This window comes from Engystomops pustulosus, chromosome 7, assembly GCF_040894005.1.
Source record: "Engystomops pustulosus chromosome 7, aEngPut4.maternal, whole genome shotgun sequence".
NCBI lineage: Eukaryota > Metazoa > Chordata > Amphibia > Anura > Leptodactylidae > Engystomops > Engystomops pustulosus.
In genome coordinates, this window is record NC_092417.1 from 121,550,383 (window position 1) to 121,567,121 (window position 16,739).

The 16,739-nt window shown below is 43.0% G+C and overlaps 1 protein-coding gene across 6 annotated transcripts in view; it reads left to right on the forward strand.

Annotated features, from left to right (window-relative positions):
* Positions 1 to 16,739, forward strand: part of CHD9 (chromodomain helicase DNA binding protein 9) — a 151,790-nt gene that overhangs the window by 113,884 nt on the left and 21,167 nt on the right. For 4 of the 6 annotated variants that reach the window (XM_072117699.1, XM_072117704.1, XM_072117701.1 and 1 more), the window contains 4 exons: positions 3,089 to 3,291; positions 4,361 to 5,218; positions 13,212 to 13,369; positions 13,655 to 13,927. In XM_072117699.1, the coding sequence (XP_071973800.1) occupies positions 3,089 to 3,291; positions 4,361 to 5,218; positions 13,212 to 13,369; positions 13,655 to 13,927 (1,492 nt within the window). The remainder of the gene's footprint in view (positions 1 to 3,088; positions 3,292 to 4,360; positions 5,219 to 13,211; positions 13,370 to 13,654; positions 13,928 to 16,739) is intronic. The other 2 variants (XM_072117700.1, XM_072117703.1) reach the window with 1 other exon arrangement.

The window sequence follows — 16,739 nt, forward strand, 5'->3', positions numbered from 1 at the left end:
AGGAAAATAAACATTAGCGAGTGTGAAAACATTTCCCAGTAAGTCAATTTTAAGAAATATGTAACGGCCTTCCGTGTCTATCTCCGTGGCCAATATGGTCGGATGGAACGACTTGTGAAAAGCTATGGAAACTCCACAAGCCTTCCTAGAGGGGTGGGGGCAGTGGTGCCATACAGGGTAATACTTATTATGCAATTTGGGAATGCTGTCCACTTTAAAGTGAGTCTCTTGAAACATTGCTACCAGAACTCGTCTCTTATGGAGACGATATAATATTTGGCTTCGTTTCTCCGGTTTATTTAGACCCCTGGCATTGTATGTACAGAAAGTTAATACCGCCATAGTTTAGGTAAAGGAGAGCTTAGATCATGTATAGATGATGTAGTGAGGGGAGGGAGGAGGTTAGACCAGGAAAGAACGGGGAGGGAAGAAAGGGGTAAACAAACATGACAAACATAACTTACATAAGAAAATGTACAACCCAGGCCCCTGTCCTGAGGAATTTAGTTATGGCCCCCGGGTCAGCTGCTGGGGGTGCCGTGGTCCTCCTCGGTCCCCTCCTGTGGACCATGATGTAGTCGGGGCTCTTTGCGCTCTGTGCCGCGGGTGTCTGGCGGGAATGGCCGGGAGCTCGCAGTCAGTGCGACTTACTCCGCCATCGCCAAGCCACGCCCCCCCTAAACGTTTATTTTAGAAGAAGACCATGGATAACAAATATAAGAAGGTTACCACAGTCGCAGGATCTATGAGTAAGTGTCCCTAATTTGTTATGCTTGACATTGATAGTAAATTTCATTTAAGGAGTTATTTTGGCCTGCCATTGCCCTAGATTTCCAAAATAAATATTCCTTCCTTGTACAATCTCTTGTCACTTCAATCCTTCTCATTGTCTATTGCGCTACAGTCATTCTTACAGTCCAGCAAACAAAGATGCCCCAATTTTTGTTACTATCAGACAATCCCAAGATTTGCTTCCTTCTTAGTTTTTTTTTAATGTTCAGTTTCTATTTTTGGAGTAACCTGGAACAGGTCCCTGAGGTAAACAGACAGACGTATAGCTAAAAATAAACACTGCTGTAAAAAGCTAAATACAAACATGGCCTAAAGGTAAATGAATATTGAATAGTTTTTGACTTGTGAGTCTTACCAGAAGATATATGCAGGACCAAGGAACTATACAGCAAAGCTCCTTATTGCACTTTTCATTTTACCCCATTAAACTACCAGTCCCTTCAGCTAGGGAATGAAATGTCATTTCTAGAATCCCCTCTGTTATGTGAAATGTCGCCCATTTACCTATAAATAATTGGCTGCAAAGTTGTGCAAAAATGAGCAGTGACAACAGGGTTGTGGAGTCAAAGTCGTGATAAAATGGACCGACTTCAGTTTCAAAACTATGTAATAAATTGGTAAAAATTGATCAATGTAGAATGCGCTGAATACTTTTCTCATAATAATTTGGATAAATTCTGAAATGTCCTTTTAAATGTCTGTTGTTTTCATGATGTAAGGATTTAGACCATGGGTTCAACAACTTTTATTGGTCCGTGGGCATATTGTCATATTGCTCAGCTTTAATGGGCTGCACCAGTAACCAGTACCCTAGAGGAGATAATAGTAGTAAAGACCCCAGAGCATAGAATATTTAATACTGGAGACCCCCAGTGTAGACCAAAAGTTAAAAAAAAACCTCTCTCTTCCTGGCTCCTCTTCTGCTCCCTGTGTCGCTCTGCTAGTAGCAGAATAGGACCCGGTAACAGTGCAGCTGAAAAGTACCACTCCTTAGTTCACCCTAACCTTGACTACCGCCATTACTACTACCCTATAATAAGCCCATCCGCATACAACATACACCCAATGCACAAATAAAATTTACCATATATACTAGAGTATAAGCCTAGTTTTTCAGCACAAAAAATGTGCTGAAAAACCAATCTCGGCTTATACTCGATTAAATAAATATAGGTTTTACCAGGTTTTTGTGGTAAAATTAGGGGCCTCGGCTTATACTTGGGTCGGTTTATACCCGAGTATATAGGGTACATAAATAATAACCTCCTTAAAGATGTGTGCTCTACTAGTACATCACATGTCTGTTACTGGAGCATGGAGTGGGCTCACAGGCCTGATTGCGGACATAAAGGACATTTATTATCAGATTCTAGATGATTTTATCTCACCTCTCCATAGAAGTGATTTTAGTATATATGGAACGGCCACATTTGGAAGAAATAAAGGTTTTTTAAAATATTCAAATGCGCTTGAGGTGCTCTGCATAGCACCTCCCTGCTCGCCTGTCGCTCTCCTCCCCCCACACTCCGAGCAGTGGCTTTCTGTAAATCTTTATACAATGTTGTTTACAGGAGACAACTATGTATACAGAAGATTTGCAGAGAGCCAGCTGACTGAGGGCGGGAGGCAAGAGGAGAGCTGTGAATAAATTAAAAGACGGACCAGCACAGAGATGCTCTGTAGAGTGCCTCAGGCTCATTTGATTAGAATAAATAAAGGTTTTTAAAATAAACATGGGCATTGCTATTTATACTAAAATCACATTACTGCAAAGGGGGAATGATGGGGATGTGATTATAAATCATCTACCATCAAGGAATCTGGTGGTAGATATCCTTTAACGCCCTTTATTGGCTTTGTCTGTTATTCCTAATGCCATCTAAAAGTTTACATTTATTTACTAATGACACCAAAAGCTTGTTTCTAGGTACTATATGACCTAAGATTGGACCTGATCTGAACTGACACTACCTCTGAAGCCTCTAAAATGACCTCTCTAGATGTTCTTAACACAAATGTATATATACCCCAACTCTTAGAACACCTTTACCTGTTCTAAGACCAAATAGAGCAACATCTTTTGTCTCTCCTGACTGTAGTTAAAGATGATCCATAGGCTTTCTTCATTATCTGCCATCTTCAGGTCTTCTGGCAACTGCTTGAACCTTTTCAATATCTCTCTGGATCACACCAGGTTTTGTAAATAGACCCATTAGAAATTCTGACCTAATCAGTGACAATGTACATATAAGGGTGGTATGATGGGGTTAACCACGTAACTTTTTCTCTCTTATAGATGGACCCGAAGAGAGGAAGCTGACTTTTACCGTGTAGTTTCTACTTTTGGAGTGGTGTTTGATCCAGGAAGAGGACAGTTCGATTGGACCAAGTTTCGAGCTATGGCAAGGCTACATAAAAAGACAGATGAAAGCCTTGAGAAATACCTTTATGCCTTTATAGCAATGTGCCGGAGGGTGTGTAGATTGCCTTGTAAAGAAGGTATGTGTTTTAGACAAGTTTTGTAATATTTGTGAGCATTATGCAACGATTTAGTTATTTTGTAACAATTATTAGACATTTTTATATTAAAACAAATGTTTAAAAGTGTTTACAGGGATTTTTTTAAACCCTTTTACCCTTCATCTTGACTATCATAGTATTTCTGGCAATTGTATTGCACTGTGTGTAATAGCATACAATTGATACATTGGGCAGTTCTATGGCATACAAGGCATGAAAAAGTTGCAAGCTTGTGAACAACTAGGCAATTTGTGACTACTTGAGGGTCTTCCGCTACTCTCAACAATTTTTAGAAAAGTGGTCGGGGCACAGGGCGTGTTGGGAGTGCTAAACGCGAGCACCACAATTATCATATGTATTGTGCCTATATTTCAATTTTTTTTAATTAGAGGGGCTTCTTACAATTTTTTTTATAATCGTTTAATTGACATATGAATGACACAGAACAGCATCATAAAAGAAAGAGCATTAGTTGAGTTACATCTGAATAACATCGGACGTCATTAGGTAGTTATTTGCCATTTGTGAAGAATTCTGCACAAAAACAATAACCTTAAAACTCCCTTCTGGTTTCTTACATAGACATCCATAAGTAAAAGGACTAGAAATATTCATAGCTCTTGTAGTTTAGAATGAATAAATGCTTTTTCACTAGTTAGCACTTTGGTCTAATATCTAGATAGGGATTGTATAAAGGGGAAAGAACCTGCCTGGGTTGTCCAGCACTTGAATACACCTTTTCTATCCCAATCACACGTTTTTCCCATATTCCCATCATTGTTATTTTATGTACTTTTATATGGTACAGTATCTAATATTTTGGGAAAGTCTAGAAACACAAGGTCCACCGTCTCCCCCAGATCCGGTCTAGATACACAACGACCACTGCCTCCACCAAGTCCATTCTAGATTCCCCACGTCCACCCCCTCCCCCTACACAACGTCCCCCCCTCCCTCATGTCTGGTCTTTATTGAAGGGATTGCACTGGAGTACTAGGGGGTTGCTTTAATGTTTTAAATTATGGAAATAAGTTGTTTTTTCTATCAGACCTAGGGGATTCCACCATTTCAATACAGCCAATAACTGAAGAGAGAGCCTCAAGAACCTTATATCGGATTGAGCTTCTAAGAAAAATTCGTGAGCAGGCTATCCACCATCCTCAGCTGTTTGAGCGCCTTAAGCTTTGCCAACCGAACCCGGATTTACCAGTATGGTGGGAATGCGGTAAACATGATAGGGATTTGTTAGTTGGAGCTGCTAAGCATGGTGTAAGCAGAACAGACTATCACATTCTGCGGGATCCTGAGCTCTCTTTTATGGCATCTCAGAAAAGCTACAACCACAGTAAAGGGACCTCTTCTACTCCACTCTCGATTACCCAAAGCCAGCTGCTATTGTCTACTTCCCCACTAACTCATTCTCGAACACAAGATATAAAGGGGAGTCCTAATGATGAGGTCAAAATTAAAGAAGAAGATGTAAAAGTCGAAACTTCTGTAGAGTCTGTTAAACTAAAGGTTGAGGAAGTAGATAAAGTAAATGGCCCATTCCCCCTTTCTGGAGAGCACAGGACAGTTGTGAAGCCTGAGATTGACAGGCGTATGGTGGCAGCAAGGACTGAACCGCTCACACCTAATCTAACTTCCAAGAAGCCGAAAATCAGCAAGAGAGGGTCAGCCTCCAGTTCAGACTCCGATTCTGACTCCAACAGATCTTCTTGCTCATCCAGATCTTCCTCTTCATCATCTTCGTCCTCCTCCTCTTGCTCACGCTCAGGATCCAGCTCTTCCTCTTCTTCTTCCTCTTCATGTTCATCGTCATCCTCATCGTCTTCCTCCTCCTCTTCTTCTTCATCGTCTTCATCTGAAGATAGTGACAGTGATGATGGGGATGGACAAAAATGTGGTATGTACAGCATTTACAACGATTATCTTTTTTGTCTTGAGTAGTTAAAGGAGTTACCCAATGAAATGCCCTTATTCTTTATCTACAGTATAGGGCAGTGATGGTGAACCTTTTAAAGGCCGAGTGCCCAAACTACAGCCACAAAGTGCCGACACAGCAATTTAATCAGCTACTTATTGCTCTCTGCTCTGTCACTGCTGTCAATTGTATTGGCATGTTGAGAATACAAATACCGTTGAAAGAAGAAGTGGAAATTCGAATGTATCTTCCTTTCACGGTCCCCTTGGAGTAGTAGCCAAAGTTACCCATAATAATCCAGCTCTGTCCACACCTCCTTGTTCCTCCTGTAGTTTCAGGAAGTTTTGCTTTAGAATAGCACTGAACTCGGCACATCCTGGGCTACCTAAGACTGCAGGATGATGCATTTAAAGGACACCTGTCATCAGGTCTGTGTCACTTGTCCTTTCACCTCTACCTGTTGGAGCAGCTCACAAGGATCCCATCCCAGCCTTTATCTAGTTATTTCATACATTATTCATTGTAAAATCATCTTTTCTTTATTATGTAAATGAGGCTGGTCACATGGTCAGAGGCAGTGATGTCACCCCTGTTACCCCTCCCCTCTCCTCCCCCTGCTCATGTATGTGTGTAATGTATAGTAATTATATTACAAAAAAATGGACCAGTTGTCACGGCAGGGGGTTTATTACACATACGGACGTAAAGCTGCCATTGGCAGAAAAAATACCCATATCCGGACAAAGAAATGTGTGTCTTATTGTAAAACGTCACTTTTATTAAATGTCAAATTAAAAAAGAGAAAAAGTGTGTGTAGAACCATTGCTACAAATTGCTTTAGAGAGTGGAATTTTAAAAGTAGTAGTAGTAGTAGTCAATAGTCACTAATAGCCCTACCCCTGATGAAGCCAGCTTGCTGGTGAAACATGTCGGGGGGCTCTTGTGTTACTTATTTTTAATCAGCAGTACAGACAGGCCCTGGGTCAAATCCACAGCATACAATCAGTTAGCATGTACCTCTCAGATACGACATAGTTTGGCTAGCAGTACGTTATCTACTCACTGACTCCTGCTGTGTAGGGCTCTGGTCATTGTATATGACCAACCCATATACACTTACAGGGGGACAGTAGCAACTGGTCCATCTACTTTTATACATGGATATCAGTGAGATGTCCATCTGAATCTATACAGTATTATCCCTGTGAGAATTGAGGTCAGGTGAATACCTAGTCACCACACTTGAGACCAAGCTACCTAATAGCAACCCCATATGCTGGAAATCCAGCGGAGTCTTACACTCTGCCCATACGCCATAACTGTGGCCGTAAGACCCTAGTTTACATGCATGATACTAATGCGATACTTTAATAGGGGAGTGAGTACCCCTCGTTGACCCATTGAGCCCACTCTACTGTGCTTTTAAAATTCCACTCTCTAAAGCAATTTGTAGCAATGGTTCTACACACACTTTTTCTCTTTTTTAATTTGACGTTTAATAAAAGTGACGTTTTACAATAAGACACACATTTCTTTGTCCGGATATGGGTATTTTTTCTGCCAATGGCTAATGTATAGTAAAGCATGGCTAGTGTGTGTACTGCATCTGCTGACATGCTGCATCCTCCTAATATACAGGTGAGAGACACAGACATCAGCTACACATGAATCTGACATGTTCTGCTGTAACATGGCTGCAGCCTGGAGCTGCTGTATCTCTCCTAAACACACACACATGCACACACAGGCTGCAGGGGGCGCCAGCACCAGGAAGGATATCATTATACAGCCTCACATCATTATACAGGCTGTCAGTCATGCACTGGGGGCGTGGCTGTGCCTCACACTCATGAATAGAGTGGACAGCTTGAATATGCTAATGCTTCATTGGACATTTCACAGGTCATTTGCATACAGCTTTAGGACCTCATTGCTTAGGTTTACAGGCATGTAGAGGGACAATAAAGGGATAGAGGCAATGCTCTCTAATGGCAGTTTATGAAAATATGGGTTCTCTTTAATCATTCAAACTTTGTCCTTGGGCGAAGGCCTGGGTTCCCACAGAGATGACTCTGATTGCTACCTCTGTCACCTGTGTCACAGGTTCACATTGGAAAAGGGTTTAAATGTCAGACTGGGACACCTAACAATCTCTAAAATGGGGGTCTGAAAGTCCCTGTAAATGATGTAGCATTGCACGACCTGCTCAAGATGACCATATCCATGGTTGGACCTCCAGCATTTAGAAACTTTTTCTTGATGTTTTACTTGAGACAACTTCAATTTTTAATTTAAAGGGAACCTACCACCACGGATCCACCTATTAAGGTAGATCGGGTGGTAGGTGCATCTATAGGACATGAGGATAGCCCTTTTAAGGGCTATCCTCATGTCCCCTCAATCTTTTACTAAGTTTTAATTCCTTAATATGTACATTTTCTAAAGAGGCTACTGGGGTGTGGAGTAGCCGAGTTGAGGCTACACGGCGCAGCTACTCCAAGTCCCAGTGGCCTCTTTGATCCTCCTACCAGAAATCTTCGGGGCACAGCTCCTTGTAGCCGCTCCTTGTAATCACTTCCATTTGACCCTTTAGGTGCATGTTTCATGATATTTCTGCTGCCTCTTTTCAAAGTTGTCTTCCTTCAGCACACTTTTGTGTACACCTGTATGAAAAAAAGTATGGGCTTTGATTTATGCTTAAAAAGTTCTAATTCGCTCAAAAATGATAGGGGTCAGAATAACCCCCTTGATCAACAGAAACTACTAACAAAAAGTTTTTTACATAATTGCTCTGTAGAAAGGCATCCAGGCCTCTCTTGAACATGTACATAGATTCTGCCATAAAAACCTCCTACGGCAACCTCCTGCATCTCACTGCTCTTACAGTAAAGAACCTTTGTCTATGTTTATGGTAGAATCGCCACTTCTCTAGGCGCAGAGGATGTACCCTTGTCCTGGTCACAGGTCTATGAAAAAAAAGATCTTTGGAGAGATCCTTGTACTGTCCGTTCAGGTATTTGTACATGGTTTGTTTAAAATTCTTTTTATAGATTTTTTATAATATGAGAACAGTCGAAGCATGTTACCTTTTACAAGACAGATATGCTTCAAGTAGAGAAAACATTAGGAATTAAAATACAAATGAGATAAAAATGGAGATAAAGAAAAGAATAAAGGTCTAGTCAACCTTTATTAAGGTGCTATAAGATGGGTAGTTTGGGGACTAACCTAGTCTCCTGTAAAGGGATGTACCGTATATACTCGAGTATAAGCCGACCCGAGTATAAGCCGAGACCCCTAATTTTACCACCAAAAACTGGGAAAACCTATTCACTCGAGTATAAGCCGAGGGTGGGAAATGGATTGGTCACAGACCCCCTCCCCCCCCAGTATATAGCCAGCCAGCCCCCTATAGTATACAGCCTGCCCCCAGTAGTATACAGCCATCCCAGCCTGCCCCCAGTAGTATACAGCCACCCCAGCCTGCACCCAGTAGTATACAGCAACCCCAGCCTGCCCCCAGTAGTATACAGCACTGCCCAGCTTGCCCCCAGTAGTGTACAGCACTGCCCAGCTTGCCCCCAGTAGTGTACATCACTGCCCAGCTTGCCCCCAGTAGTGTACAGCACTGCCCAGCTTGCCCCCAGTAGTGTACAGCACTGCCCAGCTTGCCCCCAGTAGTGTACAGCACTGCCCAGCTTGCCCCCAGTAGTATAAAGCACTGCCCAGTTTGCCCCCAGTAGTATACAGCACTGCCCAGCTTGCCCCGAGTAGTATGCAGCACTGCCCAGCTTGCCCCCAGTAGTATACAGCACTGCCCAGCTTGCCCCCAGTAGTGTACAGCACTGCCCAGCTTGCCCCCAGTAGTATACAGCACTGCCCAGCTTGCCCCCAGTAGTATACAGCACTGCCCAGCTTGCCCCCAGTAGTATACAGCACTGCCCAGCTTGCCCCCAGTAGTATACAGCACTGCCCAGCTTGCCCCCAGTAGTATACAGCACTGCCCAGCTTGCCCCCAGTAGTATACAGCACTGCCCAGCTTGCCCCCAGTAGTAGGCGCCGTCATACTAGGCGCCGCCCGGGAGACAGCAATGGCGGCGCCCAGCGCAATGTACGGAAGACGGGCGCGGAGGCCAGAAGAGGACCCGCGCGGACATCAGGGGAGCAGCGCTGCAGATCGGGGCCAATTGGATGGCCTTGTAAAATTGTTTAAGGCCAGTCAAACCTACCCCCCTTTCAGTTGTGGGCGTGATTGAGTAGGCCAGTCTGTGCCCTTTTTTGTCCCAGATTTAAATGAGGGCAGCTTTCCTCAGTGAGTCAAAAAAAATGGTTGGGTAATCTGATGGGGAGAACCTGCATCAGATATGTAATTTTTGGTACCAGCATCATTTTGTAGAGATGGACCCTGCCCATCCATGAGATGAAAGGGATTTTCCAGTTCTTGAGGGTATCAAGAGTGGTGTCTAGTAAGGGTTTATAATTAAGAGCAAACCATTCATCATGGTATTTTTCCCCAAGTATTTCACATGGGACTTGGCCCATGGAAAGGAGGAGTTGGCTGTTGCTTCCCTAATCAACTTCTTGGGGCATGAAATATTGAGGGCCATTGATTTTCCGGTGTTTATTTTGAAATTGGATAAATAATGGAATTGTTGGAAGGGGTTTGATAGTGTTTTGAAGGATTCTTGTGGATTGGTGGTTATAATTGGTAGGTTGTCAGCGAAGGCAGCTGTCATATGTACCTTATTTCTGATTTTTAGGCCATATATTTGTGGGTGATGTCTGCTTCGTAGGATTAGAGTTTCCATTATTAGAACAAATAAAGGAGGGGAAGTGTGCAGCCCTGACTTGTCCCATTTGATATATTAAAGGAAATTGAAAGAGTGCCCTTGACTCTTAGTTCTGCCGAGGGGGTAGTATAGAGCGCCATGCTGTTTTCAATTGCTCTGTGGGGGTATCCAAACTCTTTTAAAGTTAGTTGGGGGATCTTTTAAGGGATGTATATCCAGTCCACCTAGTCAAAGACCTTTTCGACGTGTGTAGATAAGAATGCAAGATGGATATTCCTTGACCAGGTGAACTGGATCATATTGAGAACTCGTAAGGTATTGTCTTTCCCCTCTCTCCCAGGTATAAAACCTACTTGCTCAGGGTCAATAAGAGTTGGAAGGAGTGATTTGATCCTATTGGGTAATAATTTGGCAAACCTCTTTAGGTCTACATTAAGTAGGGAGGTGGGGCAGCAGCTCCCGCATTGTGTAGGGTCTTTACATTCCTTGGGAAGAATAGTGATGTGAGCTTGCAGGGACTGTTTGGGGAATTTCATTGAGTTGAGTTAAAGGTGTCCCGCATGTGAGGAAAAAGCAGGTCTTTAAAGGTTTTGTAGTAGGCCGTCGGGAAGCCGTCTGGCCCTGGGCTTTATGCTGAGGGGGGTCTTTTTCTAGTTCCCCGATTGTGAAGGGTTTGGTCAGGGTGTTGGCTTGCTGTAAAGTTAGATTGGGTAGGTGTAGATTGTAAAGAAATTTGGTGATGGCTTTGAGCTTTGTCTGAAGGGGATTCTAGACTGTTAAGATTATAGAGAGACTCGTAGAAAGTTTTAAATTCCTGAGCGATGGCTTTGGTTTCCGTGATGAGAGAATTGGTTTCAGAGGATATGGACTGGATGTATCTTTGGGATCGCATTTTCTATGCTAAGGAGGCCATTCATTTTGAACCTTTGTTACCATGCAATAAACACCTCATGTTGGCTGTAAAGAGGCTTTTGCTGCATATTGATTCAGGAGTTTTTTTTAGCTTTTCCCTAGCTACTGTTAAATTGGAGAAAGTCTTGGGGGATCGTGCTGTTCTGTGTTCGTGTTCCAGTTCTAGTATCTGCTGTTCATTTCATTCCGCTGTTTGTTCCTCAGCTTTTTGACATATGCATTCAATGACTCTCCTCTAATTACATCCTTATGAGTTTCCCATTTGGTACTCAGAGGGGTGTTTTGTTTTGAAATTCCCAGAAATTCTTTTAGCTATCCTTTGTATGTAAATTTCCGTTGCTAATAGTGTTTCATTGAGCCTCCATGTGTACTGTGGTCTAGGTAGGGTGGTTATGCTATCAATGCGAGAGGTTGAAATCAGTGGCAGTGAAAAAGTATGTAATCCAGTCTCTGATGAGATCTGTGGGGGGTGGAGAAGAAGTTGTATTCCCTGTTTGATGGATGCATAGTACGCCAAGCATCTCTGAGGGACAAATCTTGAAGAGTTTTGTGGAGGGATTTGAGTTTCCTAAGGGGAAATCTGTTTTTGTTGTAGGAGGAGTTTAATGTAGGTTCCAGGCAGCAAATGAAGTCTCCCCCAATAATGCAGATACCTTCTCTGAAGTGGCGTAGCTTCCCAAAGGTTTCTAGTAGCCAGTCAATCTGTTGTGAGTTCGGGGCGATTGACTCTTGCGTGGGGACTATGTGACCTTTCAGGAACAAGAATCTCCCTTCTGTATCGGTTATATGTGCAGATTGTCTAAAGAAGAGGGTCTTTTTGATGCCTGATGTTACCCCTTTGCTTTTGGAGGAGGAGGGCTGGCATGAAACCATTGAGAATAATATGATGCTGGGAGGGATGGTATGTTGTGTAGCTTGAAGTTAGTTTCCTGGAGTATGATGATATCAGAGTGAGCCTTTTTTTTGTAACTGGAAGATACGTGAGCGTTTCAACAGGGAGTTTAGTCCCTGGACATTCCATGACAATATGTTATTGTCTGCTTTATGCTTGTGAGGTGGGGAGGATTGGATAAATTGGTGGGGAGGAGCTATGTGAAAAGGGGTTTGTCGGTATGTGTTGACTGGGGTGATGGTCATGTTTTCCTTAAAATCGGTTATTGTTAACCAATGAGGTCAGTAACGCAATCCTACGTGGTGTAAGCGTGGCAAAGTGAGATTGTGGGATCTTTCAGAGGGGCGCTTGGAAAGCGTTTCCCCATGTCTCCTTTTTGGTAATGTGGACCAACTATTCGGGTGAATACCACTCGTCTTATAACGAAATGAGACACCTAATTATTGGTATGAAATTAGGAACTTTGTAAACAAATTAAACATATGGAACATGGTAAATGTGCATAATGTGTAAGCAGTGATCATGTCACTCACGAGTAAACAACCAATAAATAATGTCCTCTGCAAAGGGTCAGTCCATGATCGTGTTTCCTGCTCGACTTGGGTCGCACAGTTTGCCAGTCATTTAGATATTGATATATTCCTTATGCCAGTCTGATTTGCACTGTGGATTCTTTTCATTATTATTTTTATGTATTTTTAATAGTTGTTGGATTAATAAAGCACGGTACATTTGGCATGCATTTGTGGTGTTTGGAACACTGCAAGAGACAAACACACCGGCAAAAAAAAAGGAAATTTATCACCAGGATCAAGGATTTTAAACCAAGCATACTTACATGCTGATGTGTGCCCCCTCTGGCAGAATCCACTCTTCTTTTTGCTTCTTATGCCGATGTTTTTACAAAAAAGACTTAAAATGTGTGCAAATGAGCCTCAGGGGCTATATGTGTAAATAGAACCCAGAGCCCCAGAGGCTCATTTGCATATTTGCAATTGGGGTTTTTTTTTGCGTAAAAACAAGGGCATAAAAAACTAAAAGAATAGCACACTCCAGCATGTAAATGTGCTTGGTTTACAATCCTTGATCCTGGTGTTAGATTTCCTGTAAAGGAAATCTACCAAACACAAAACAACTGTTTAAACTACACATACCTCTAGCTAGCTGCGAGAGAGGATTGTATGGGTAGTTGCCCCTAAGCGCTGTGGCATGTGGGCAGGGGGCTTTTCCCTCTGGATGCATTGGTAGCATGTAAATACCTTATGCCATTTGGTAGTCCAAGGTTGGGGAGGAAACAGTGATGGGAGGATGAAGTAAGGGAACTGTCAATGGAGGAATGGGCAGAAGATTTGTTTGTAATGCTGATTTCGTTGCCCCATAGAGCGAGGGTCACATGTGAAGGCCTACGATGAAGAGAGTGTGGCCTCAATGAGCACTCTACAGGATGAAACTCAGGACAGCTTCCAGATGGATAACGGAACTCCAAACTCCAACTATCTTGTACAAGGATATATGTTTGCTGCTGCCCATTGGCCTAAGGTGACTGCAGATATGTAAATGATGACTCTTTTACCTAGTCTGGATGCTGTGACACCATTGTGCACTTGTATACAGAAGTTCACTTGGGATTTGCTTTTGCCACTTTAGGATTGTATATCAGTAACTGGGGGGTCCTGGACACTCAACAGTTGTGAATTGTGTATCCACCCTAGATTAATTCAGTATATATCTCCCTGGATAACCCCTATAAAATGCTGTTCTCAAACTGTGAATCATAATTGATATTTTGCAACTTGCTATGGTAACATGGAACCTTTTTTGCAGGATCGGGTAATCATCAACAGGTTGGACGGCATATGCCAGGTAGTATTGAAAGGAAAATGGCCAACTTCACGTAGAAACTATGACACCACCAGTGTGGCGTCCTTCTATACCACCAAACTACTGGATAGTCCTGGGGCTGCCACAGAGTATAGTGACTCAGGAACACAGCCTTCCACGTGTGTCGTCTTCAAGGAAGAAAGCAACCAATCGCAACAGATGTCAAAGGTGAAGAAGCATGCACAAGAAAAGGAGTTTACAGTGAAAATCAATGACGTATGTTTCTTTTTTTCTTTTTCTTGCCCTGGGACCTGGTTGCTGTGTGCAGCATGCTCATTTTCAAGTTGGCTGGCTGCTCTTTCTTCCTATTTAACACCTTTTTTTTCGAGGCGTATCTTGCATATTTTTTTGCCAATTTTAAGCTCATTGCGCTTTGAACTTGCAATATATTAATATAAACAAATGTAAATTTTAGGAATTTTCCAAGCTCTGTGGATCTGCTGGCAGTTTTGTGCTTCCATAAGGTGCTCTTTTTATTGCACTGCCTCAATTTATTAAGATTGCGGGGTTTTTTTTGCAGTTTTCTTTAATAGACCTATGCCTTTTTTTTTTTTTTTTTGTGCACATCCACATGCTTTGCAGTGACCTGTGTTTTTCTATTTAACATGCAAATTGTTAAGCATACTGTTTTGAGAAAATGCATGCTTTGTAGGATGTTGTACCATGTATGTTAAACATGGATAAATATCCTCATTATACATTATATTGGTATTGTGACCCACCAGAGTGAGGATAGCTAGGAAGATATATACCGTATATACTTGAGTATAAGCTGAGTTTTTCAGCACAAAAAATGTGCTGAAAAACCTTGAGCCAGCTTATACTGGAGTCAAGAAAAAAAAAAACACAAAGTGTACTCACCTTCCGACGCCCCTTTGCAGGACCGCTTCTATCTATCGCTGCTCCGTCGTCAGCTCTGTGTCCCTGCACGGTCCGTCGCAGACACCATGACGTCAGCCACACACTGACACGTGCCGGAGCATCACTGTATAGAAGAGGACCTGTCGGTGGGGGGGCAGGGGCTGCAGACTATTTACTGGGGGGCAGGGGCTGCAGACTATTTACTGGGGGGCAGGGGCTGCAGACTATATACTGGGGGGCAGGGGCTGCAGACTATATAGTGGGGGAAGTGGCTGCAGACTATATACTGGGGGCTGCAGACTATATATTGGGGGCAGGGGCTGCAGACTATATACTGGCGGCAGGGGCTGCAGACTATATACAGGAAGACAGAGGCTGGCAGGCTATATAGTACAGAGGCTGGCAGGCTATATAGTACAGAGGCTGGCAGGCTATATAGTACAGAGGCTGGCAGGCTATATAGTACAGAGGCTGGCAGGCTATATACTACAGAGGCTGGCAGACTATATACTACAGAGGCTGGCAGACTATATACTACAGAGGCTGGCAGACTATATACTACAGGGGGCTGGCAGACTATATACTACAGGGGGCTGGCAGGCTATATACTACAGGGGTCTGGCAGGCTATATACTACAGGGGTCTGGCAGGCTATATACTACAGGGTCTGGTTAGCTATATACTACAGGGGGCTGGCAGGCTATATACTACAGGGTCTGGTTAGCTATATACTACAGGGGGCTGGCAGGCTATATACTACAGGGGGCTGGTAGGCTATATACTACAGGGGGCTGGCTGGCTACATAATACAGGGGCTGGCAGGCTATACACTACGGGGGGGGCTGTGACCAATGCATTTCCAACTCGGTTTATGCTAGTTATAGAGTATAAATGTATAAAAAGTATTGATATTTACATCCATATATAATTTAATTCTGCCAATATATACTCTTTAATGGGAATTCCTAGAGCATAGACCAACCTGAACTGTCAGCGTTTGGCCGTTATGCATAGGGGTTTCCTTTTTTACATAAGTAAAATTAAATAATTGTATAATAACAGTCCAATAAAATTTTTCTTAATTCTTCAGCATATTAAAATCTCTGGCTGTAAACATGAATGCCTATTTATAGACAGCAAGCCGAAGGTGATTATGGATAGGTTTTCCATCTGCTTGGTAAAAGAAGCACTCTGGTATATGTCCCTATTATTCAAAAAGTATTACCAAACAGTATTTACTTTCCATCTGAATATTTCAGGGATTCTTCTCATGAAGGAAATCTACTATCAAAATCAAGCAAGATAATCCAGGGACTCCCAGATCCCATGCACACAACCTTAATTGTGGCCGTGATCCTGCCGCACCAGGTCATGCGCACAATAGAGGTCTTTGGCACCTGGTCACAGTGTGGTGAGCCACATGTCCTATCTCTTGCCAGATTTGTGGTCACCCTGCTTCTCTGCAGACAGGAGGGCTGAGGCGCATTCTCCCCTGCTCCCTTATGCATCCGGATGAGTGCTACACCCGGGTCCTGCCCCAATTCAGCACATGGTCGTGTGCATGAGGACTTACTCGTAGATCCAGACACTGTGACTGTGGTAATTTTCTTATATTTATCCTTCCTCCTTCCTTCTAAAATCAACTTTTATCATTATGCTAAGCGAGAAGGGCTCTGGTTTCACTGTTTTAACCCCCTTCCCCCCCCCCTCCCCTCAGCACTCCCCCCTTCAATCTTCCTGATGTAATCACACTGTTTCAGGGGAAGTTTAACACACCGGGAGAAGGAAGTGCTCCTTGCACACTGTGAGGCTACATTCACACGGGCGTATGATTTTTCCAATCCCGCATTTACGGGCCGTATGAGCCCGTATATACGTGACGTTTTTCATCTGTATGCAGCACGTATGTAACCCGTATTTTATACGTCTCCATAGACTTCTAGGGCATACAGAACTGAAATACGGGAGAAAATAGGACATGCTCTATATTTTTATACGGCTAGTATATGGTACGGTATGGAATGGAGTTAACAACGGCAACATAAATGATCAGACGTATTGTCCATTGAAATGAACGTGGCCGTATGTAACCTGTAAAAAAACGGTACGGATACGGCCGTTTTCATACGTCCATGTGAATGTAGCCTAACAGCCTTTGAATCTGCAG